This window comes from Drosophila guanche, unplaced genomic scaffold (genome assembly GCF_900245975.1).
Source record: "Drosophila guanche unplaced genomic scaffold, DGUA_6, whole genome shotgun sequence".
Taxonomy (NCBI): domain Eukaryota; kingdom Metazoa; phylum Arthropoda; class Insecta; order Diptera; family Drosophilidae; genus Drosophila; species Drosophila guanche.
This window is the reverse complement of record NW_022995752.1, coordinates 171,821-196,185: the sequence shown is the minus strand read 5'-3', so window position 1 is coordinate 196,185 and position 24,365 is coordinate 171,821. Positions and strand designations below refer to the sequence as shown.

Sequence of the window (24,365 nt, the reverse complement as noted above, 5' to 3'; positions counted from 1 at the left end):
GTCTTCTTCTGGCTCCTGGCTGCTGGCACCTTGCCTCATCGTCGAGGTGTTTGCTTTATTTTGAATGCTTTTTATGTTCAATTTGTTTCAATTTAATGTTGTTTTTGCTTTGCCAGCTTGCCAGAGATCAGACCCCGACCCCGACCCCGACCCCGACCCCGACCCCGCCCAGGATGCGTCTCGTTCTATTTTACATGAATTTCAAATGTGTGCGCACCTTGTATGATAAATGGCATTAAGGGATTTGCGTGAATAACTCAGTTAGGACTTACACTTTCTAGCTGCCAAATCCGAAGGCCACACAAAAAGTGCAGCAAATGCAAAATGGTAGAAGGAAGACACATAATATATTTTGATAGGAAATCTGTAAATATATTCTATCTACTATGTCCTTCTACATATTTATAGCGCCACTTCACAGACACCTGAATTCGGTTCCAATTAAAAGCAATTCAATAAATGTTTCTCGTTTCTCCGTTTCTGTGAAATTGCGGCGCCAATGGACTGAATGGGCCAGCTCTTTTACTCCTAACAACAATTCCCACTTGTTAGCCAACGAATGAGAAAAATATACATTGAAAACTCGTATTGGAAACTCTCACAATGACTAAAACGAAAAATTTATGCGTCTAGTTCAAATGAAACATTAAAATTCCATTAGCGGAAGCGTTGCACATAAATTTGTGCTGCCCCCCGCTGGCAGGGGAATCGGCTCCATATAATTCCGTACAGCTGAGGGGTGGGCAGGGGGGGAGGGCCCATCGACAAATGACCAAAAAACTTTGAATTTTGTTTAGCTTTAATTGCAGTTGCAGTGCGGGTATTTATTTAGTGCTCGGGAAGCGATAATCGAAAATAATTTATAGAAAATAAATATTTCCACACAATGGCCCGCCCTCGTCGATGGGAAACTTGAACTTCTTTTCCGTTCGCTTGGCATTTTCTTGGCACTTTTTTCCACCCTGCAGTTTCCCTCTGCATGGCAGTTGTTTATTTAAGTTGTCATTAGAATGGGAGAAAAGCAGCAGCAGCAGCCCTGCCAGCCCTGGCTGTATAAACTTTTTAAATTATCACCGAAACGCTGTCTGTGGGGGGATTGGAGCTGGAGCCGTGAGCCGTGAGCTGGGTGCGGCTCCCACTTGAGGCAGTCGTTGTCGTTGCTGCGATGTACATGGAAATCGCATGGCCATGTGAAATTAAAATGGAAATGGTGGCAACCAACTCAGTTCCCTCTCCGCTTCGACAAGTATCCCCTTGCAGAGGGAAGCGCCAGTTCTGTGAATGATTTCGTTGTTGTTCTTCTCCATCGATGGCGCTCCGTGCAGCCGGAAATGCAAGACAGTATTTTACATATCCACTGGAAGCTTGTTTACATTTTGCAACTCAGACGGGGGAACGAAGATCAAGCTGCAAATGTAAGGAAATGTAGCGATGTACAGCGACAATAATCGGGAGGAGAGATCATGGGAGTGCACATGAGCGAGTGTTTATTGTCCATTTTATTTGGATAATTGGCATAATCAGTTCCATGTCGAAAGCAACTGGATGCAGAGGCAAACGAGCTGATATGACGTCCAGCGACAGTCAATCTGCACTTCTCACACTCCTGCCACATGCCACACACACACATTATCGACCAATAACCATAAACTAACTACGAGCTTAAGCAAACTGCTCACTCTTTGGGGGTGCCTAATGTCCTGCTTTGACAACAAGAAACACAACAGCAGGCAACCAGCAACAGGAAAGGCGGCCAGCACGAAGGTAACTTTAAAGCCGCTTAAGGCGCTTATGACTATAACCAGAAATGCCTTGGCAAACGAAGCAGTTCAAGTCACACAAACACAAGGATTAACACGGACGAGGCTGCCTCTCAGTGCTCTGTGTACACCTTTTGGGCAGCAGGAGCAGGTGCCTCATGCCAAGGATAAGATGCATAGAAGGCCAGCAAAACGTAAGAGCAAAAGGCGATTCTGTCAAAATATTTACGATGTCGTCGTGCGAGGACCAGCCAGCCGCACAATAGCAACAGCCAGGGCCAGGGCCAGGGCAAGGACACGGCACACAGGATATGTGTAGCACATGCTATTTGCGGGCTACACTTTTCCAGCCATATGAGCGACCTCAGCCAGGGCCATTACTTAGCCAAGGACGCAGCACGAAGAGGCTCAAAATTGATTCATATTCATCTTACTGCCAGCTCCCAGAGGCGTGGGCGGGTTTCCTTCGCTGGCAAAACATTGTCATGTAAAATTAAAATTTATGGCTAATTTGTGTGCGTGAACGTGAATTTGTTGGCTGTCCCTTTTGCTGTCCTTTTCCCCTACTTGAAACGGACGTGCCTGCGTCTTTTGTCTCATTTCCATTTGCCAGTTACGCGTCGTAAATTTCCTTCCTCTTCCAAGGCAAGTTTCGCTGGAAAAGTAGGAATGAAAACCCAAGGGCGTGACCTGTAAACTATGTAGAATAAAGTCAAATAAAATACGCATTTCGAGGGTTTTCTTTTGTATATTTGTGTGTGTGTGTGTGTGTGTGTGTGTGTGTGTGTAAATCATCATGTTTTAATCTCTCCTATAAAAAATGCATACAAAATGATCCAACGATATGCAGTGGCTGGACAAATTCTCTACTCGTAAACGCTATTGATAAAAATATCACTATATTTGATTTTTCGGTTGCTGTTTGGCTAGTGGATTGATGGATGTTGCAGCTAAAACTGTGTGCTATGATTATTTATGTGATAAAAGTTGAGTCTTTGCTTCAATGATCTTAGGAGTAATTCTACATAAATGTAATATGTACAGGCGAAAATTCGATTTGGCAAATATCCGTATAAAAAACTAACTAAACGTAGATGGAAGGTGCGCCTCGGGCACACCCCCTAGAGCCTAGACATAGCGCGTGATCTGCGTGTAAAAGTCGGAGAGGCAGGACTGCAGCTGCGCAAAGGTGGGACGCTCCCCGGGCAGCAGAGCCCAGCAGTAGGCCATGATGGTGAACCTATTGAAGGAGGAGAAGCGCGTCAGGAGATTCAACTCTCTCTCAGTTACGTACTGACTCGAAATACTCACAGCTCGTCGGGACAGTTGAAGGGCTGGGCCAGGCGATAGCCGTCCTTTAGGTAGTGCTCCATCTCGAAGGGATCCACCTCGGCGTAGGGCTGCTTGGCGGAGGTGCACAGCTCCCACATGAGCACCCCGAAGGCCCACGAGTCGCTGGCCTCCGAGAACTGTTTGTGCTGCAGCGCCTCCAGGGACATCCACTTCACAGGCCGATTCTCGCTGTCCCCCAGGCAGTTGTAGTCCGAGGGAAAGAGATCGCGCGACAGCGAGCTGTCCGAGAGTTTCACTCGCAGCTGATCGTCGATACTGAAAGGAAAGAGTGGCCAATATTCAAGCCGCTGCTCTGGCAGATCCTTCTTTTCCTTCTCTACTCACACGCAGTTCCTTGTGGCAATGTCCTTGTGCACCACGCCATGGCTGTGCAGGTGATCGAGTGCCATGGAGAGCTGTGAGGCCATCATTACGATCTGGATGGTGGTGACGGTGCGAGCGCAGGCCGGGTCCAGCAGGAACAGCTTCAGATTGCGCGTGTTGTTGGGGGCGGGATAGAGCACGAAGGGCGTGGTGTGATCCTCAATGGAGACGCCCAGCACCGAGAGTATGCCCGGATGGGAGGCACCGTAGAGCAGCATGCCCTCCTGGAGCAGCAGCAGCACCTGCATCTGGCTGGCATGCTGCGCCACAGTCTTGACCAGCACGTCCTGATTGTCGTTGTAGGTGCCCCGGTAGACGCGGCCAAAGGTGCCCTCCTGCAGCAGGCTGGACAGGCGCACGCGGCACCGCTCCACCGTCAGCTCGGAAATGCGACGATGCAGCTCCTCGGGGTGCTGTTGCTGCTCCACGGCAGCCCCCAACTTACGCGGCAGCGATGCCGCATGCAGGGGCGCCATCATCGAGGGCGTCATGTAGGCCGCAGAGCCGGAGCCACCTCCCAGCGAGGCCTGGCAGGGATGCAGCGTGGGATGTGTGTTCAGGCGCTGGAAGCTCGAGGTCCGCATGAGCTGGCCCCCATGCTGGTGCTGCTGCCGCTTGTTGGCCGCTCCCCGCACACAGTAGGCGATCATCAGGAGGAAGCAGACGGAGCCCATGGCCACGGAGACACCCACCACGAGGGTGATCAGACCCGTTGGCGGCGACAGCACAGTCTCCAGCATCAGCGGATCGTCCACATCCTCCCCAGAGCCGATCCCCATGCCGCCTTGCTGCTGCTCCCCGCCTCCCGCCTCGCTCTCATGGAGCAGACAGATTTTCTTGCGCCGAAACACCAAATGGGTGACATTATTCAGCGAGCGATTGAGCACCACCTCCAGGCTGACGCTGACATCCACCTCCGCGGCACGCACTCCACTGCACCGCAGCTCAATGGCCCACGTCTGGATGTAGGTGGGAATCTCCCCACTGTGCGAGACATTCAGCGACGGACGCGGCAGCACCTCCGGATCCGAGCTGACCACATTGATGCTGTACGGCAGCCCACGTCCCGCCAGCGATTGCCACGTGAAGCTGATGTCCCGCACATTCGCGGGCACGGGCACAATGAAGTTCAGGGCATAATTGTTGATCAATCCCTCGCGGACGTAGTACACCTCAGCGGAGACACCTGGAAGCAGAGAGAGAGAGAGAGAGAGAGAGAGAGAGGGAATCGATTAGGAATTGAAGCTGCAACTGCCTGGGAGCCCAGCAGGTACTTGTCTTTCTCCGAGTTTTGTTTGCTCAACCGTCGACTGGCAACATTTTATTCGAGTATAAATAAATAAACATGGCAGAGCAGAGCTCGTTCTCCGATTTTAGGGAATTCCTTGGAAACTATTTTCGGCTTTATCTGCTGCCTGTCGTATCTGTATCTGTATCTGCATCTGCATCTGCATCTGTCAGGGACAGGGCACAGTCACAGTCACAGCAGGTTTTCAGTTGAAACCAAAACGAGACAAGCCCAAAACAAAACACAACAAAGTAAACACAAACTGAGATTTCTTTCTGCCTGTCTCGCTGTATCTTCTACATCTCTGTGGAATCTGCCTGTCTGTCTGTATGTCTGTCTGTTTTTGGTTTATTAAAATATTGTTCTTTGCGGTTTGACCCGGTTTCAGTCTCAGAGTCTTGAGTCTTGAGTCTCCAGTTAATGAGGCATCTTCGGCAGTGCCTTGCTTAGGTCTGCCAACTCATTTTGTCTTGTTGTGATTTCTTATGCTAATGATAATCAGGCAGGTAGCAGGACCACACACGAAGCCAGAGCCCAGATTGATTGGTTTTCTTGCATTGAAATCTTTGGCTGTGGCACAGGAAATAATTCACAAGGCACTGGCACACTTCCTTCCTCAACTGCTCCTGGCTCCTTTGACAACTGGCAATAACAATAAAAATCGGCAATGGCTCCACTGGGTGGCACATAATTTGTGTCTGGCTGTGGCTGCCCAGCGAATGTGCAACATGTGGCACGTTGTCGTCTGTGGAACAGCGCCCATGACTTAATCAAATGCAACGCGTTCCGTCTGCAGCCAGGGCACAGGCCACCCAATGACCTCCTGCCTCCTGCTCGAGGCAGCACACGGAGACTCGAGACTGGAGGCTGGAGTCTGAGAGTTCACAGGTTCATGTGAAAGTTTCGCTTTATTGCATTTGTAAGCGAGCTCAGGGTAGCCCCTAAAAGGGTTTGCTGCGAGGAGTGGCGTCTTCGAGTGGCATCGTCGTCGTCGTCGTCGTCGTCGTCTGCCCCATGTCACGAGCAAATGTCACTTGCCTGTGCCTGTGCCTGCCCGCTGCATGTGTCGGGCTCTTGAACTTCTTTAACCTTTTTTTTGTATGTTCATAACTGGCTCTGGGCTCTGGCTCTGGGCTCTGTTGTATTTGTGCCTCCTTGATGTCGGGCGTGGAGTCTATCCTCGACTCTGGCTTGCATCTCTGCCAGCATATCGTATGTCGAATTTTCGGAGCGTGCAGTCATGATGCTGGCTTCTGCGAGTGTAGCTGCACAGCGCGGAGTCGTGACCATTGTTGCACCGTGAGGGACAGATAGAAGTAGCTGCAACTGGAGCTCTGGAGACACTCCACTCAAACAAAAATGTTAAAATGTTTTGCGGTTTAGTTTCCATTTTCATGTAATTAGCGTTGCAATTCGTGAAGTGCTTTCCGCAGCGTCGATTTCCTATGCTGATTTTTTTCCCAGTCACAGATGCCAGTCCCAGTTCAGGGGTCAGCTGAGGGGCTGTGCATTCTCGTAACTCTGGCGGGAGGCTGCTGGTGCAGGAAGTGGGGCAAACATGTGGCGGAAACACACATGTGAGAGAGAGAGAGAGAGCGCGAAGCCACCCTTAAAAGCTAAGCCACACTGTGAGTGGTTGTCTCTGCTTTAATGCTACGTTTGCAGCGATTGTTGCAGACAAATAAAGAGTGCCACAAGTATTACTAGGGGAATATATTCTCCATTAAATGGGACACAAATGTGCCTATCTGGCCGTCTTGTAGCTGCTATCTGCTGTCATCAGTTTGCCGCTTAGACAAATAACCCAGACTCAGCCTGTGACTACAATTCAAGGCAGAACCCTCTGCCCGCTGCCTGTTTGTATCTTTTCGACAATCCCCAAGACCAAATTGCAATAGATGGATGATAAATGATGTACAGGAGACTCCATCTGCACCGTGAACCGCATTGAACTCAGCCTCAGCCTCCAGCTCCATCTCTAAACCCCATCTAATGGCTAATATGTCACTTTGGCTGCTGCATTGGCTCTAACTCCGGCTCCAAACTTCACTTTGTGCCTGTGGGCAGGGGCAGGGCCAGGGGCAGGGGCAGGCAGCTCTGGCTCTGTGCAGTTTGTGCCCAAATCGAAAAATAAATAAAACAAATGATCGGCGCATGCCAGGACTCCACGCACAATCAGCCACCCCCCCAGAGAGAGAGAGAAAGAGAGAGAGAGAGACGCCCACCACATGTCAACATTTAACATGCTTTCCAGCCACATCATCTCCTGCCCGAACAGCCGTATCTTTGTATCTGTGAATCGTCGTTGCTCAGTTGCCTCACGTCGTCGTTATGATAAATGATGCCCCCACTGTCGTCTCAGATATTATTTTGCGCTCACTGAGGCTCCGTTTGCCGCTCGTTTCCTGCCCTGAAGCAGCAGCGTCTATGGGCTTCGGGTTTTGGGTTTCAGCTTTTGATTGTTACAAATTTGTTGGCAACAGAATTAGCCATATCTTAGCTTCAGCTTTTGGCACAGTTAACGCCGAGCAGCTTCGGTTCTGCCTTCCGGCGCTGGCTATGGCTTTGGCTTTGGCTGCGCGGCTCTTAAAATTATCCCCAAATTAATCATTCAAATTGTTGGAGGCTGACAAAAAACGCTGTGGCGTTGAGCGGCTCATTGTAATGGCCAAAATCAATAGTAATTAACCTTAATCGTTGGCCAGTTTGTCGCTTGGTGTTGAAGTTGAAGTTGAAGCTGAAGATGATGCGGGTCAAGAGCGATGAGTGAGTGACGTTGTGTGTAGATATAAGTGGAACCTAATATTAGATACAAAATGTACAGTTTGTAGCTCTGGAGTGGCAGTGTGGCTGTGGCACAGTTTTCGCCACAAAAGTAACTCTCTCGAGCAACTCTTTTCGCACAGATTCGTATCTGTGGAGATCCTTATCTCGGTAGCTAGTGCCATCTATTGCAATACATCAAACGTTGATCACGAATTTTGCATCGATTGTCAGGCAAGTCTCCCTCCCACATGCAGCTAACGAAGCGAAGCATGTGGCAGGCAGATACAAGCCGAATGCATGTACATTCCAATGCCATTGTGCCACTCCTCAAGCGGCGCGGAAAACTCCCACAGCAGCGGAACAGCGGAGCAGCAGTTCGCGTAACCCAAATAAACAGAACAGCATGCCCGTAGTACAACTCAATAAACAGATATGTACATACATAATACATACATATATGTACATACACATGTACATTCCGCATCTGCATCTTTGCTGTTGCAGAAAGTTTGATGGCGCGGCAGGGCACGCCCCCATCATGGCACCCATGTCAGTCCATGTGACATGGAAATAAACTCTGTTTCCAGTCTGTCCCCCAAATCCACAGCCTCCTTTCAGCCGCTGCCCCCTGTTGTTGTTTAATGTAAATATGATTATTCCTTTTTGCCACGCCATATGCATATAGCACGAGTATATGTCGGCTCTGTGAATGGAGATTGCCCTGTGCAGGGCACAGGGAAGGAGCCGGGGCAGGGCATTGCAAACAATGGATGCTATTTATTATTGACATGTTCCCTGTTGCTGCCACTGCTGCATGCCCCGCAGCGCGGGTTATCAGTGTTACTGTCAGTGCTCCTCAGTGATAACCGCAGCGCACAGCATCGAACCGAATGTAAGCCTTTGACGAGCAGAGTTTCACTCCCAATGCTGTACAATGGAAAATCCCTTTTGTTTATTTGTGCGTCGGCAGAGTCGCTTTTATTGCTCTGCTCTCAATCGGTTTATGCGATTTTCATTTATTTAAATGCCGCTCTTTTGCCATTAATAGTTCTGCATGCAAATCCATATGGAAATGGGAAATGGGCAGAATGGAAAATCAATTCGCTTTAAGCGCGCGGGCTTAGCCAAGTTTATCACGCCCCACAGCAGAGCCCTTCGCTGTCCCTCTGCTCCAGCTCTAATCATGTAGCAGCAGACACACCAGAGAGCGAGTGAGAATGAAGCCAGAGAGCATCAAATCGTTTTGAAACCGATAGCCCATGATCTCTGGTCCATGATCCGTGTTCCACGATTAAAAATAGATTGAAAATCCATCGAAAAGTCAACGCGTCATGTGCGTGTGAGTATGTCATCAGAGACAGATGATAGATGAACTATTTCACTTAGAAATTTGTACATTTGGGATGGCAAAGGATAGAGAAAAGGAATCCCACGAAGTGAGACTTTGCTGCACTCGCACAATGTGCCCATAAATGAACGGATACTAAATCCGAAATATAATCTCATCAGCATCACCTTTCCAGGGAAAAGTTCTTACGGCTTTCAAAGATAACCCATCTCTGGGTAGTAGCAAAAGCTGTTTACAGCCGTCTTTACGATCTGACAGGTGTCTGGTGGAGCTGTTAATTCTGGCACATCGTTTGGCAAAAGGTGAGGCAATGTTCATAAGAGTTTTACTTCAACCAGCAGCTTACGGGGTGGGACAGAGCGACAGCTTCATTAGTTAATGGGCACTTCATTATGTGTAGGAGCCACTAGGAGAGCCACTGCAACAGGCTCCAATTAAAATATAGATCATGCAACCCGATCAACATCAGGTAAGAGCAAGAGCAGAGTCGCAGTTCGTGGAAGGCTTTTAGCACGATAAAGTGGGGAAGGCAGCCTCTCGTTTCCTACCCAATTATCGTGTTGGTCCGATCTTGGCTGCGTTCGACAAGAACACGACTCTCGCGACTCGAAAATAAACGAGAAACGCGTACAAGCGGGGCATGTGGCTTGTTATGGCAGAGAGACTCCGCAGAGGTGCTAAAAGTTGCCACAGTAGCGCTAGCTCGCTGGCTCGTTGTGTGTATCTTTCAGATACAGATACTTTGGCAGCTTGTGTGTTGCCCGTGTAAGCCGCTTAGCCGCTTAGCCGCTTAGCCGCGGCTCACTTCAAATACAAAAGCCCATCAATACCTGGGGGATAGCTATGCAAATATGAAAATATTTAAATTGGCCTAAACAAAAGCCACTCGAAGCGGCAACACGAAGCTCTCAATTTATTTAACACAGTTGGTGGTAGATCTAACACATCCGAGTCTTTCCCTCTGCCTTTTCCACTTATCTTGAAGCTACAACAAGTATCTTCGGTTTGTTTCGGTGGCTAATTTATGGCTTGGAGTGGCAGCCAATCGATCAACTCGCTGCTATTGGTGGGCGTGACAGCATTCCATTCCATTCCATTCCATTCCAGGCCAAACAAGTGTGAAGATTGCCAGAGAATTTCACTGCTTCGGGCATCAGCCATTTTTCTTTTAATTTTTTTTAGTTGTAATTCCCATAGCTGCTTCATTAGCAAACTAAACCCGCAATCAAATTAAATCAAAGCACCCAAAGAAAGGCAGGAAAAATACCCAAACGACCATTAAAAGGCGAGGAAAACTCCAAGAAAATTGTTTCAATGACCCCGAAAGGGGCAGTAAAATTAAATTCAAGTTGAATTGAATGCATTATTTTTTTTTTTTTGGGACATTTAAAATGTGTCGCGTGTCGTCCAGTGCCCCATTATGAGTATTTTTTGTGTTTATGATTTGAATCGAAATGGAAAACGGTAGGGGTACGAGATTCGATGATCTTTTGGGATCGTGTACGACCAACCCATCTGACGGGAGAATCGTATTTCATATCGCGCTGCGCTGTCAGCTGCCATACCCCATGGATTTTTATGACTCAAAGCTCTTACCCTGAAACTTTTAGCTCAGACACCACCCGTGGACACAGCGAAAGGGGAAGGGAGGGTGATCCTGCAACTGAATCTTCTGTCTCCTGTGTGGATCATCTGCGGGCTATAAATTAAATGCAAAATGAAATATTTAAGCCTTTTTGCCTTTGGCAACTGCCGGCAACAGCAACCCTTCGCTGCGCTGCACACAAATCAAATGCAAATTATGCAGCTTAATTGATTTATAGCAGTGCGTGGAATGGCTTTTGCATTTCTTTATTGTAAAAACCGCACACATTTCCCGGGCGGGCGGGTCTGCAAAACTTTTCAACTTTGTCTTAATTACCACTGTGGTCCCCCGTCCCCCGTCCCCCGGCCACAGTCCCACAGTCATCAGGGCAGACGAAGTTTCCCCCCGTCAGCAGCAACATGTTGAGCGATGCCCACAGATTCACATCCAACCCCCACTCAACCATGCGAGTATTCTGCATATTTGATTTCACGCCCCCGAAATGTAAATCAAAATGCATACGCAAAATTATGCACATCGCCATCGTTATCGTATGCGAGAAGAGCTCCCACACACACACACACGCACACATTTGGCTAGAAAACGGCAACTTCGATTTAACAAGCAGCGTGGCTGCACATTTCATGCCAAAAGCTACAACAACAAGAGCGACAACTGAAACGACAATCACTGCAAGCAAAGTGCGAAGGAGAAGGGAAGAAAGGGTAAACGGGAAACTTGTCATCAAAAAGACTGCCAAAAATAATGTTGAGCCCAACAACACAAGGCGCTGAGGCATAACAAGCAGACACACTGCACTGTGGGCAAAGTGAGCGAGGATTGGAGGAAATCAACCGAAAATCGACGTACAAAACAGTGAAATTTAAGAAGAGTTAATGGAATGCAGAAATTCAGAAGTAATTACAATTATTTCCTTTATTTAAAAAAATATTCTATTTCGTATCGTTCCACTGTGCCTGTGCATTCACCCCACACACACACACACACACAACTGACGTGCGTGCCGTACCCCCAAAACCACCCTTTCATATTCCCCCCGCCCACTATGCAAAAGTCACGTTTTGCCTCTACCCCGGCGCTCCCCGACCAATGTTTTACACACAGCATGCTCGCTCGTTTCTTGGCAGGGGGAGTGGATGGAGGCTGGAGCCCAAGAGTCAAGGAATTTCAGTTCCAAGAAATATTCAAAAATACAAAATTTAATGCTTGTTTTTGCGTGTCTCTCTCTCTGCTTCCTCTTCACCTTGTTTCTCTTTTTCTTTTGCATTTACGAAGCGTAAAATTTCTTCTTCTTCTTGGTTGTGTTTTAGTTTTTGTGTTTGTTGTTTGAGCTTGTTTATTTATTTTACTGTTTAACAACACCTGCAAGACAGACAGAGAATGAGCAAGAGAGGAGGAGAACGAGAGAGCGAGACAGTGGCAAAGGGACGCAAGACAGAGAGAGGGAATCTAAATTAAGCAAAAGCAAAACAAATACACATAATTTTCTGTGGAAAAGCAGCGCGCTTTTCTTCGTTGCATGAAAACTTTCAAGTTGTTCATCGTCATTGACACAAATTGCTATTGTTTCAGTTGCAATGTACTCACCCAACAGCCGCATAACCTCCTCCGGATTGAGAAAAACATTCAGATGGCCGGAAACTCTGCTGCCCGGGTGCAGGAGCAGTGCAGTCAGCGCCAGCAGCGACAGCGACAGCAATTTTTGACGACATTTAATGATGGAATTCATGGGGAAATTCATGATTTTTCCGACACTTTTTTAGCACGTTTGCAACAACAATTTGTAAACAATTGAGTGCGATAGAGAGAGCGCGACGCACTCACACAGCCACGCGCACAAGAGCGTCAACAGGAGAGAGAGAGCGAGGGTGCGCAAAATGTTAGCAACGGAAGTGCAGCGAAACGAACATTCTCTCCTATCGCCGCTTTCACAAGTCTTTTACTTATATCACTTTTTACACGCACTTTTAGTTAAGTTTAACAATTAGTTGCCCGTCAACGCGATTTTCAACTCTCGTTTAACGCATCGATCGGTTCGCTTCGCTTGTTTTTTTTGTTTTGAATACCATGAACAGTGTGCACGCGAAGCTATCGATCCAATATACCACCTGACCCTACAACAAAAAATATATACTTCAAATATACCGAAACCATACCAAAATATACCAAACAATATTTAAAATACCGTCAGCTGTTTCTCTAGAAAGACGCTCTGCTAATGTGTAGTGCTGTTAATGTATTTGTATGTCAATGTTAACTCACATAATGTTAAAATGAGCGCCACTTTTTGAAAACCCAAAATCCAATTTCATATGGCAAAAGTGCGCTGAGCTCAGTGATGAGCTGGAAATATGTACATATAAAATGTTATCAAACATTTAGGGAGGAGCAGACAACTTGAATTTCATTTAAATCAAATTAAAAGATGGGAAATTCATTTCAAACCAAAAAACTGTTATACCTGCTGACAATGTTACTTCAACATCTGGTTTTCCTTTGCAGCATGTTGAGTAAACATGTTTTGCGTGAGCAGCATGCTCGTTAACATAAAACTTAGACTGTTGAAATCTGTGATCCAAATGTTGCAGGCTTTCTAGCAACATTTGGGATGCCCACAATTATATTGAATGCAAAGTGCCCTTACTATTTTTCCCGATTTGAAAACTGTTCCGATATTCTAAACATTCGCCTCAAATCTATAAAACGTACATATGAATGTATGTGTGGGTCGGCAGAGGAGCAACTGTGCATTGGCCTCACGAAGCCACACGAAGCTTTTACACTGCGCAGCCCGAGGTTTTTTCCTCATCGATCTGCCAAAGACTAAACAAACACTTCCGCGATCTGGAAGTCCCTATTACTGTACGAGAGAGTTTTGCGTATCAATCCAGAAATGATTCGTGCATTCGATTACTGGGTCTCTGACCTTGAACCAAATAGTTCGGCTTAGTGTTCTTATCAGCGAAGCCCGAAACCAAAACAGAGACATCGCCTTATAGCGCCTCTACGCATGGGCTGGGCGATAGCGATAGCGCCTAGGGGATGTGGATGAACATCAACCCACTTGACAGTTCGACCGCAGCGACGATGCCAAATGGCCAGAAGGCACGGAAGAAAGGGAACCTGCTGCTGGGCTTGCTCGGGCTGCTCGGCTTTGTGGTCCTCTCCTTGGATGCAGTGAGCGGGAAGCGCTGCAAGGTGCCGTACGAGAAGGTGCAGGAGAAGTACTGCTACTTCATAGCCGATGAGGAGCCTCTGGTGAGTGGTGGACTTCGCAATGAATCATCGATCATCAGCACTCTTGCGCTCTTGGCTCGCAGCACACTTCGTTCCACAACTTCTGCTACCAGGAGAAGAAGACCTCGCGCGTCTGCCTAGACAGCGAGGAGGAGATGCGCATCCTGGCGCGGCACCTCTACGAGATCGGCTTCCAGAACGGCACACAGTTCTGGAGCGCCGGCCATCGTTGGCCCGGCGATATGCGCTTCTACTGGAACTACTTCGGCCGCGCTCGGGCTCTTAACTACTCGAACTGGGCACCGGACGAACCCACTCCCCGAATGGGACGCAACTGTCTGATTCTCACACTGCGCGCCGGCGAGCTGTTCATGAGCAGCGAGTCGTGCTACACCCGAGCCGTCGATATCTGCGAGCAGACACTCAACAGCGAAAGCGACTCCCGAACTGTAATTCACTGAAATGATTTGTGTTTGGGAATGCTCTTTTGCTAGGGCAGAAATTAAATGAGGCATAAAATATTGCAAATTATTAAAGAGCTGTTTGCATGTCTTCAAGTGAGAGGGAATTATTTTCCCTACAACATCTGCAAGCATCGAATAAGAGCATGCGCGATCAAAGAGCACAAAGAGAGTTATTAAGCTACCAATGAACAATGCGTAACAATGCTGTCAATAAGTGGGAGTGCAAGGGCTCTGCGATGAACTCAAGCGACGAGACCTCCTTCTATAATTGCTTCATGCACACGGTAAAATGACTTACAGAGTGACGTCTTCGCCACAGTGCACTCTCTTTCGTGCACCCCTACTAAATCCCCATCCCTCTCCAGGGCTTGTAAGTGAAGCAATTATATAAGGAGGGCCCGTCGGCAAAATTTCTTCCCTAACAATGCTGTCAACAAGTGCGAGTGAAAGGGCTATGCGCTATATGTGTGAGTGAAACGACAATGCACTATGGGGCATTTGGCCTCTTTTTGTGGCATTAATTAATAACTTCCAAACGAAACAATATTTTTTGATATAGTTTTCTGGTATGAGTTAAGGGAAGGTCCTTTGAAAAATCGAATTTTTATTTTATTTTTAAATTGAATCAAACAAAAAATGATGGGAATATGTGAAGCAATGCCATATTTTACTTAAAAGGTCGTGGCCGGATTTTTAAAAATGGAAAAGTAGAAGATAATCGGGTTTTTACATCGACTTCCTTGTATACTGCAAGCAGCTTTTTTTCTTTGAGTTGTTGAATGTGGGACACAATAGCACTGGAAATGTCTCAACGTTATTATAATTGTACAATTGAGCACGAATTTAGCCAATCTGCACAGTTTTTTTCGATTTGTTTCAAGTTTTCCGTGAAAATGTTCAATTTAATCAACAAACTGTAAAAAAAAGTTCTTCAAAGGGTCTACAAATAACCCTTATCGTTCTCAAGGCTAGTGACAGGTATTAACACTTAAATTCAATGCAATTCGCATCTTCTTCTGCAATTTTCTTCTTCACTCAGTTTAACATTGCTAACAACTCCGAAAATCTAAACTTTAGGTTATGTTACGAAGATTCAAATATCTGCGAAGACGCAGAAAAGCGCAAGAAAAAATAACATCAATTGGATTAAGAACTGAATACTCTACAATATCTATGCAGTTTAATGCTTCCGGCGGGAGCCGAACACTTTGTAAGTCTATTCAAAGACAAATTTTCGTCACTAATATGGACTTGTTAAGAAACTAGCCATTAAACATATTATGAGGTAAATTTTGTAATTTCAAACTCACAAACACCTTTTTAATACCTGCCTGTATCGATAATATTGTAAAATTGGTAAATTGATCAATTTTTGCACTTTAAACTTCATGAACAAAATCCGTTTTCCGATAACTTTCTATCGTTCGTAGCAAACAGCTGACTTTAACAGCTGTTATCTTAACAGGGGTGCGCACTGTTAATTTTTTGGGTACGTAACATTACGGACTGATCTTATTCCTATGTAAATCTGTAAATATTACTTTTTTTTTACTTTTGACAAATGAGTTTCGGCCAGGAAAAGTGGTCAAATGCCCCATAGTGCAATGGAGTGTGCTGATTAACCCTTTGATGGCATGGGGTTTAAAATTGCCCATTGCCAGAAAGGGAGTTGAAGTTTTCCTTTATATTTTGATTTTTAATAATTTACTACTTGAAAGTAGTCGTTCTTGCTGCAAAAAAATATAATTTCATATTGTGCATGGAGAGGACTAATATATTCCCAAGCTTCCGAATCTTTTGTCATTATCAAAAGTATTATAAACAACTGGCCTTTATAAAATGCAATCAGTCACTAGAAAGCGTTGGCATCGAACTGGCATAAAGGTTCATCCAAAATGAGAATATTTGCTATTTTATGCATTTCTCTTTGTCAGAGTGCGGCCTCATTAGATCGGGTTGGCAAAGGGTTCTACTATATTGGCAATGAAGACAGCGTAAGTGGAAGATGGCATAAATTAATAGTGAAATGAAAAGCGCCACCCTTCATCTTTTCAGTCGTTAAAATACTGTGACTGGTTTCATTCGAGAAGTGACTGCTGGCAGCACAACAGCCAGCTGGTGTCTGTGGAAACGCTTGAGGAGCTAAAGGCACTCGAGGAGTATGTTTCCTCCAAGGACTTTGCCGACGGCAGCACCTTTGCCACGTCTGGCCATAGCTTCGATGCCGACATGCCCTACTCCTGGGAGGGCGTCAAACAGCCGCTGACCTTTACCCGCTGGATGCCCGGCGAGGAGAAGCCCCTGTTCAAATCCTACCTCAGTCTGGTGCTCTCCAACTCGTCATTGTACATGCGACAAACCTTCGGATACGATAACTATTATATCTGCGAATATCAGACACCACTTTTGAGTATTTGGCTATCCCTGAACAAAGTGAACTTGGTAGTTCTGCTCTGTTTAATACTCATTCTGATTTATCTCTTGATATTTGGAAAAAGGCGTAAAACAGGATCGAGCGCAAAAGCTGTTGACAAAGAAAAACTTATAGTAGTATAATTAATGCAAATAATGGAAATATTTTGATTTGTGGAATGTTCAATGTGCGTTACAAAAATCTGTTATTCCCCACAAATACAATATTCCCTATTTAATCTTCGGTTCTTTTTGGTTCTTTCGAACTGCGTGATTTCCCCAGATTTCCCCAATAAGTCACAATCACTTGCATTGTATATCAGCATTGTATTGCTGAATCAGCTTGCTGATAAAAGCAAACAATCTTGATCGAAGTCCCTAAAGCAACTAACTATGCTCGTTTTTTGAAAATGTTTCAAAATTTGTATTCTTTCAAAACACTGACTACTATCATGAAGCAAACTATTAAAAATTAAATTATGAAACAATTATTATGTTTTTTTCACATTGCCTTCAAATGATTGATCAGCACACTCCATTGTCGTTGCCCTCACACCTACAGCGAGAGCCCTCTCACTCGCACTTTTCACTCGCACTAGTCCATAATTTTTTTCCGACGAGACCTCCTTATATAGTTGCTTTATGGCTAAGGCCACTCGCGAGCCGGACCGGACCGATCGTGCGAACGAGTGCGAAGTGCCCACCCCAAGAGCGCTATCGGAGAGCGCTAACAGCACTGTAAAGGGTTTCGCTAACAGCACTGTAACGCACGCTGTTAAACTGGGCTGTCAACAGTGTTCTGCTGGCGCTGCTTTTCTGGGCAAAGCTATGGGTAATACCGATTAGGCATAAAATAATTCAAGCAACTTACCAGTTCATATGGCAGACTTTTATTTATGTCGAATAGTTTTGCAACGCACTGTACTCTCCTGTTAGTATTGGGTTTGAAACACCTTTGGCTACGCTTCTGTCTGTTGGACAGAATTTGTGCCATAATCAAACAAGAACTTAATTCAATAATTCAGCATCTCTCACTCCTTCCTCTGTCTCCTCTCTCTCTCTTTCTCTATCTCCTTCCTTGCTGCCTGCTCTGTGCGGAAAGTGTCTGCCGTGTGTTGGCTTGTAATACAAATAAATTTCGACTAAACGCTTTTAAACAGTCACCGACAATGCGTCGTCGCGTCGTCTGCGAGGCACCAGGAGGCCGAGACAGGCAACACGAACGGCAATGGAGCCCATTCCGCCCACGCTGGCTGCTGCGGCAATTAACTCAAATTGATAATGACAACGAAAAGTTGTAGGAGCTGGCTATGGGTCTGGGTCTGGGTCTGGGTCTGGGTTCTGGGTGGTAAATCGTTGACGTGATTTCATTTGAAGTGCATGCAAAAGTGGCGACACATTTCGACACGTCCTTTGACAACGCCCTTTGGCATAATTAAAACGAAATAATTTTCGACAAGTTTGGTTTTGGCTTTTTTTGTCGCCTGTCGCCTGTCGCCTGTCCTTGCTCCTGGCTTACTCATCGACTCGTGGCACGTAGATTGCGTCTGTCATGTGGAGGGCGAAACTTGCTCCTACGGAAGCTCTCTAGTTCCATGTTGGAATTTTTATTTAATTTGCTTCTGCTGTCGTGGGGTATTAGCTTCTTTTACTTCCTCCGTGCGGCTGCCTCTCCTATTTTGTTGTCTTCGCCGTTTGCTGCATTGTTTGAAATTAATTTCACTTGTCGTACATTGAACCAACTCCAGAAGGGCCTCAGCCCATTCCCATTCTTCTCGTTTATCAAAGGATGTGTGCGTGCCGTTGTCAATGCCCCTTAGCACTGCATATGTCTAAGGAGACAAATAGGGCAAAAACGCTGTTGAGCAGGCACAAAATTCTGCTTTGGAGCTGGATGCAATCAACGCGCTAATCATTTTGGCAGAAGGCAGTGCACTTCCCGGCCAACCGGCTAACTGACGGACTGAGTGACATTCCGGGAAGCCAACAAATCCCGGGCCATCTGCCTGCTGCATTTTCCTCCACTCGTACACAGAGCACGGGCCGAGGCCAACTGACAGCCACAGCTAACTTATGTGGCCAGAACTCGTTCCAGCATCGGCAGAGTACGATGGAAAGGAAAGAGTTTCTGTGCACAGTGCAGACAGGACAACAGGGATTGCATTTTCATGCATTTTTTTTCTTCACTTGGAAACACTTTACATGGCCCTTAGATCATGGCTGGGTTGGCTGTGATCAATTGTCGCTTGGATATATTTTATTATTCGATCCACCGTCATCATCCTTAGCCAGAGCCTTGGCCTGCGGCTGTCTCTCGCACATTAATCACTGACAATAATGAACTTCCGGGCTACTGCTGTTGTCATTAGCGCCATGTTGCCGAATTTATCGTGCGACTTGCGAGAGAAACGAAGCGATGTGGAACACAAGCTGGAACCCGGCCTGGTCTAGACTCTAGACACACAGACTGACCTCTGCTCGTTGGCTTTTCTTTGCTTATTTTTTTGTGATTTTTATCGCTTCGATTTACGACTCATAAAAATGTTAGAGGAGATACTTTTATATGTTGCCGCCATCCGCCGTCCGCCATTCGCCATCCGCCAATAGCCGCCTCTCCTTGGTGGCCATTTAATGCTCGACTGCTCCTGCAAGTCACTTGGCAGTGTCTGTGCGAGTCTCAATGTCTCAATGTTGTTGATTTTATGGGTTTTTGGCGATGCAGAAATTATTCGCATGCTGCCCAGCGGCGCAGTTGGACCAAATAAACAAAGTGAAAGCCATTAGAAGTGCAGAGAGAAGCTTGAACTCACGAGAGGATGACCCCTAGGTTGGGTTCTAGTAAGTTGAGGGGTTAAGCACTCACCTTACCCGGTAGCTGCTAATCCAACCCCCAACCCTTTTGGCATGTGCCATCATAGAGCTGATCTCATCTGAATACAATTTGTTATTTGCCCACACACGAGTTGGTTAGTTAGCAGCAATTTCCCTAGCAACATCCTGCATTTGACAGTTATTAGATTAACACCTATCTGCCATAGAACGGGACCTGTCTCCCTCTCTCCCATCAGTGTGGGACAGACAACGGATACTCGATTACTCTCTCTCTCTCTCTCTCACACTCTTCATGTTGCTGTTGCTGAGCCGGAGCCCTGCACCCAGGCGATGTTGCACGAAATTGGACAAACAATAAAGCGCTCAAAATGTATGCGAACATAAAATCTCGGCCAGAGAACGGTTCGGTTTGGTAGGGGATGAGTAGGAGCTGGTCGAAACAAAAGGCAGCTCTGTCTGTCGGCCATGTTCAATGATAAAGAGGCAAAAAGGGAGCACCGCTCCAGCATGTGATGTCAATTTCAGACAAACAACCCAGCGAAGGCGCAGGCAACATGCATACATACATATGTATGTATATAAACATATGTATGCATGCATCTACAAACCAATATACATATATTGATGGATGAACGGGATATTGATATATACAATATGTATGTATGTGTCTATCTGCCTTATATGACATTCAAGATGGTTGGACTTTGCCCCCCACCCCCCTGACTCTGTCATCTGTCGACTGTCCATTTTGAGCAGCACATAAAAAGCTGTTGCCGTTCGGAGTGACTCTCGGTTGTGGGAGTGAATTTTCAGTTGAAAGCTGTCAGTGGCTGTTTAGATTTACGTGCCGCACTGCAGCCATGTCGGATGAATGGTGAAGGGACAACACCCACAGAGCAGCTGGACCCCAGTACCCCCCATTTCCCCCATTCCACAATTGCACTTTGTAACAATGCAAAAACACACACACACACACACTCCACCCTGGATGGCAGACGCCCGTTGTCATCGCTCTGACTTTTTGTTAATGAAAGTGTCAGCTAGACAAACGCACTCAAACCCACCACTCACCTCCACTCATCTCATCTCACCTCAACTAACCCATGGAGCACTCACCCTCCCCAGACCGACCCATCATCATCATGCCTTTTGTGTCGGCTTTCGGCCTATTTGGAGCTGCTGTTCTGTGGACCTTCCATTTTTGGCCAATAAATTATGATCTGGCTGATTTGCACTGTGGCCGCTGGCCATTGTAAGCGCTGGGAGCGCTCCTGCGATATTGCTGTCTGGTTTTGTTCAGAGAACATTTCATTTAGCAATTTGCACTCGAGCTCCTCCTAATGGGGGATATTTTATGATTATTTTGTAAATTATTTATGTATGGTAAAAATAACTTTCAGACTAAATTAGTCTGCGTATAAGCCCCAAAAGTATGCACGCAAATTACAGAGCCCAACGATTCATCAAATCTTCATCAAGTGCGATTCTTCAAGGCATTCGTAGGCTTTCTTCTAATCTTTTAATACTTAATCAGCTTACTTACTTATTGGCTCATATTTAGCTACTCAACCAGAGCATTTGTTCCGGGTTAATCGTATATTATCCGGCACTTTAATCAAATCGACAGAAAAACCTTTTCAGCAATTAGCGAGTGGAGTTGGCAGTTGGCACCTTTCTGACTCTTACAGTCCTTATGCTCCATAATCCTAAATGCTTCCAACTCAATTTACATGCCAAAAGGCGCAAGAAGGATGAAGAAGGGAAGTCTTGACTTAGGGCCAGGGCACATTATTAAAATGCGGATAAGTTGCGACGTGCAACGATGTGTTGAATGAAAGTGAAAAGCTGTGCGTGGGGCAATTAGAGAGCTGCGGAGGAGCAGGAGCAGGAGCAGGAAATTCTCGAGCCTGAAAACTAAGTCGGATAAGGGCAGAGAGATGTAATTCGCATGGTTTGGTTTTTAATTAATTCAAAGCACACGAAACAGAGCCCAGATGTAGGCACTGATAGTACCTCACTCACTTTCTGCCTGTGTCACTGCCTCTCTCACTCTCTGCCTGTGTCACTCTCTCTGCCTCTGCCTCTGCCTCACTCTCTCTTTCTTTGCCTCTGCCTCTGCCTCTCTCTATTTCTCGCCGTTCCAAGTAGGTTAATGCTGAGATGGGAGATGCTGAGATAGAGAGGGCGTCCCCACCAGACGCCTTAATTGACGGGCGTTACAAAATATTTACCGTTGCTCGTACATTTACCGCTACCTTTGCCTTGCCTCACCGCTACTAGGGGAAATGGAAAAAGATGATAAAGTGCGCAAATGTTTGCACTTTCCCTTTATGACTCTTTAGAGACGCGAAACAGTTTTGGATGTGTGTGTGTGTGTGTGTGTGTGGAGGCAAGCCCCCAACGCATTATTCTGCCCAAATTGTTTGGTTTCGGGCAGGGACACCCTGCCGGCGTGTCGACGTCTTGATAAGAAGGTGTTGGGCTACATAAATATTTTCATATTTATACGAATAATTTATTTACATTTTACGGTTCTGTGTGTGTGTGTGTGTGTGTGTGTGTGTGTGTCTTTGCTCTGAATTTCGACACTGTTTTGGGGTTGTGGCGAGGCAGTTCCCCCCTCCAATGTCAACCCCAATTCTCATTTTGGAATAGTTCAAGTCAGGCTCTCCGGCATTTGTATCTAGTAGCCCTAACATAACACATTTCCATAACAAAACTAAAAATCCCAGTCCGAACGTAGTCTCGCCACAATAGTTCCAACAATAATCTGAATTTCAATTCCGCAAGTAATTTTGTACAAAGTGAAATGTGTTCCAATACCCAAGAACGTGCCACGCGACCCCACGAGCCGGGACGCGTGTGCCGCGATTTGCTCTACTTGCGATCGAAGCAACCCAATCGAGTTGTGCCCGCCTTTACCTATCAGGCTCTGCAGAAGAACACGGTGGTAAGGCCACCACCAAAGTGAGTACAAAATCAGCTAAAAACAAATCTAGCAAGCGATAAAGAACGTGCTCCTCAGAATCGACATCTTTAAGCGGCGACCCGTGCGGGAGACTGTCTTTAAGATCTATTTCAGTCGCGGCGACATCCCATGTGTCCTGGCCGGACGCAGCAACAAGCAGGATCCAACCAAAGATCGTCCCCTGCGCTGGACTTGCGTGCCAGAGGAGCTCGACTATTGCTACTATTTGCCCATCTTTGTGGACGGTCTGGCGGACATGGACAGCGACACGCGGCTGCTGGCCATCAACGGAGCCATCGATCTGATCATGCGTTCGCCCAAGAAGGTGCTGCCCGTGCTGCCAAAACTGATTCTGCCACTGAAGCGGGCCTTTCAGACACGCGACAAGCGCATCATCATCTCCGCGCTGCAGGTGGTGCAGCTCATGGTGCGCTTGGGTGAGACTTGAAACTTCACTAATTGAAAGTGAGATCTACAGCACTTCTTCCTTAGGTCCCTGTGTGGGCCAGGCCTTGGTGCCGTTCTATCGCCAGCTGCTGGCCGTTTGCAATCTTTACAAGAACATCAACGTGAACCTGGGCGAGGGCATTGATCCGGATCGCAGCAAGCGCATTGGCGATGTCATCGAGGACACCCTGAAGCTGCTGGAGTACTGCGGCGGACCAAATGCCTTCATCAACATCAAGTACATGGTGCCCACCTACGAGAGCAGCGTCTTTCCACGCTGCGAGATGCCGAAGCCATCGTAGGCAATTTTGATTCAGTTTTGCTTTCGATCTTAGTTTATTTAGTTTCGATTTTTCGGCTGGCAACTGGCAATACAAAATTATTTATCATTAAATCCATAGTTCCAGGACTCTCTTTTTGTCTGAAAAAATATTCGTGTTCCGCTCTGCTTACCCTCCATGAAAGTTGCCATCTGTTAGACAGTCAAGTGATAAATGCCTAATTAATTTTTAATTTTCGTTAAACAAAGGGCAGACACAGCAATGCTTCGTTTTTTGTTGGCCAATTGAACAATCGTGCCATAAATAAAAAGCTCATTATCATAAATCATACAGTGGGAATTGTTCAATGTTTTAATGGAATATCCATGTACAGAGTGTTGACTCCCGGTCTGGCTAACGAGAGAGGGTGTGCAGTGCTTCCTGGGCCTTATCTCTGGCTAACATCAAGCAATGGGCCACACACTTTTGACTTTTGAGTACACCCCCAGCCCAGGCAGCTCTCCATCTTCAAATCGAAGGATGGGCACACTCTAAATTTAATTTAACTAAATTGCTTGGGGTGGATGTGGTTTAGGCAGAGCTCCTTGCGCTTTTCAGCGTAATTAAGGACGACCCACCATAATTTTTGGACAAAAAAATCTTGTTATCAAACACGAAACAGTTGTCCGCAGTTCGCAGTTCGCAGTTCGTTCTCCTGTCCCGTTCTGCTGCTTGTGGAATGGTGGAATGGTGGAATGGCAGATGGATGGTCACTCCGCCTAGCCTATGGGTGGGTTGGCCTGTCTCTGCCGGCACCCGCACTGGATTGGTTGCTTGGTGGGTAGATTGTGGTGCGTAGATAAAAACCTGCCAAGTGTTGCAACTCAATTTGCCCCACACCCACTACCAGCCAGAGAGCCACCCCCCTGGGCTTCGCTCCGGAGTCGTTCCAGCACACAAGTTCTTAATTCACTTTTTGGTAGCGTGTTTCCCCCGCTGCTGATTCTATTTCGTTCGTTCGTTTTTTTTTAATCTCCTGTTGACGGTAAATCAAACAGTCCCCCTGGGTGCAGCGTCACTTGTCGACCCTCCTGGTTGCTAAATTGCATTTGCTTGCTGCGAAAATTTCCCATTTTATTGTTTGGCCCTGGATCGGCGGCTTCAGCTTCCAGCATCGGCTTCAAAATGCTGTTAAAACGTTTTGACATTTTATACGCACTTCTCCTGGAGCGGTTTTTATTGCGTCGAGACACAACAACAC

The 24,365-nt window shown here is 46.5% G+C and overlaps 4 protein-coding genes across 4 annotated transcripts; 3 read left to right on the top strand and 1 right to left on the bottom strand.

The window, feature by feature from the left end:
- Positions 1-2,507: 2,507 nt before the first annotated feature.
- Positions 2,508-12,555, bottom strand: LOC117587638 (tyrosine-protein kinase Dnt). The gene is made up of 4 exons (XM_034278522.1): positions 12,072-12,555; positions 3,438-4,662; positions 3,072-3,368; positions 2,508-3,000 (listed from the first exon to the last, which is right to left on the bottom strand). The coding sequence occupies exons 1-4, from the start codon at positions 12,223-12,225 to the stop codon at positions 2,889-2,891; spliced, it is 1,788 nt and encodes a 595-aa protein (XP_034134413.1). The 5' UTR covers positions 12,226-12,555; the 3' UTR covers positions 2,508-2,888.
- Positions 12,556-13,511: 956 nt separating this feature from the next.
- LOC117587652 lies at positions 13,512-14,257 on the top strand. Its single transcript, XM_034278542.1, has 2 exons — positions 13,512-13,742; positions 13,805-14,257. Exons 1-2 carry the CDS (start codon positions 13,527-13,529, stop codon positions 14,180-14,182), a joined length of 594 nt encoding a protein of 197 aa, XP_034134433.1. The 5' UTR covers positions 13,512-13,526; the 3' UTR covers positions 14,183-14,257.
- A 1,808-nt stretch (positions 14,258-16,065) lies between these two features.
- LOC117587968 lies at positions 16,066-16,741 on the top strand. The gene is made up of 2 exons (XM_034278977.1): positions 16,066-16,179; positions 16,241-16,741. Exons 1-2 carry the CDS (start codon positions 16,081-16,083, stop codon positions 16,739-16,741), a joined length of 600 nt encoding a protein of 199 aa, XP_034134868.1. The 5' UTR covers positions 16,066-16,080.
- A 5,409-nt stretch (positions 16,742-22,150) lies between these two features.
- On the top strand, positions 22,151-23,196 carry LOC117587647 (parkin coregulated gene protein homolog). The gene is made up of 3 exons (XM_034278534.1): positions 22,151-22,396; positions 22,455-22,834; positions 22,890-23,196. The coding sequence occupies exons 1-3, from the start codon at positions 22,239-22,241 to the stop codon at positions 23,144-23,146; spliced, it is 795 nt and encodes a 264-aa protein (XP_034134425.1). The 5' UTR covers positions 22,151-22,238; the 3' UTR covers positions 23,147-23,196.
- The last annotated feature ends 1,169 nt before the right edge of the window (positions 23,197-24,365 follow it).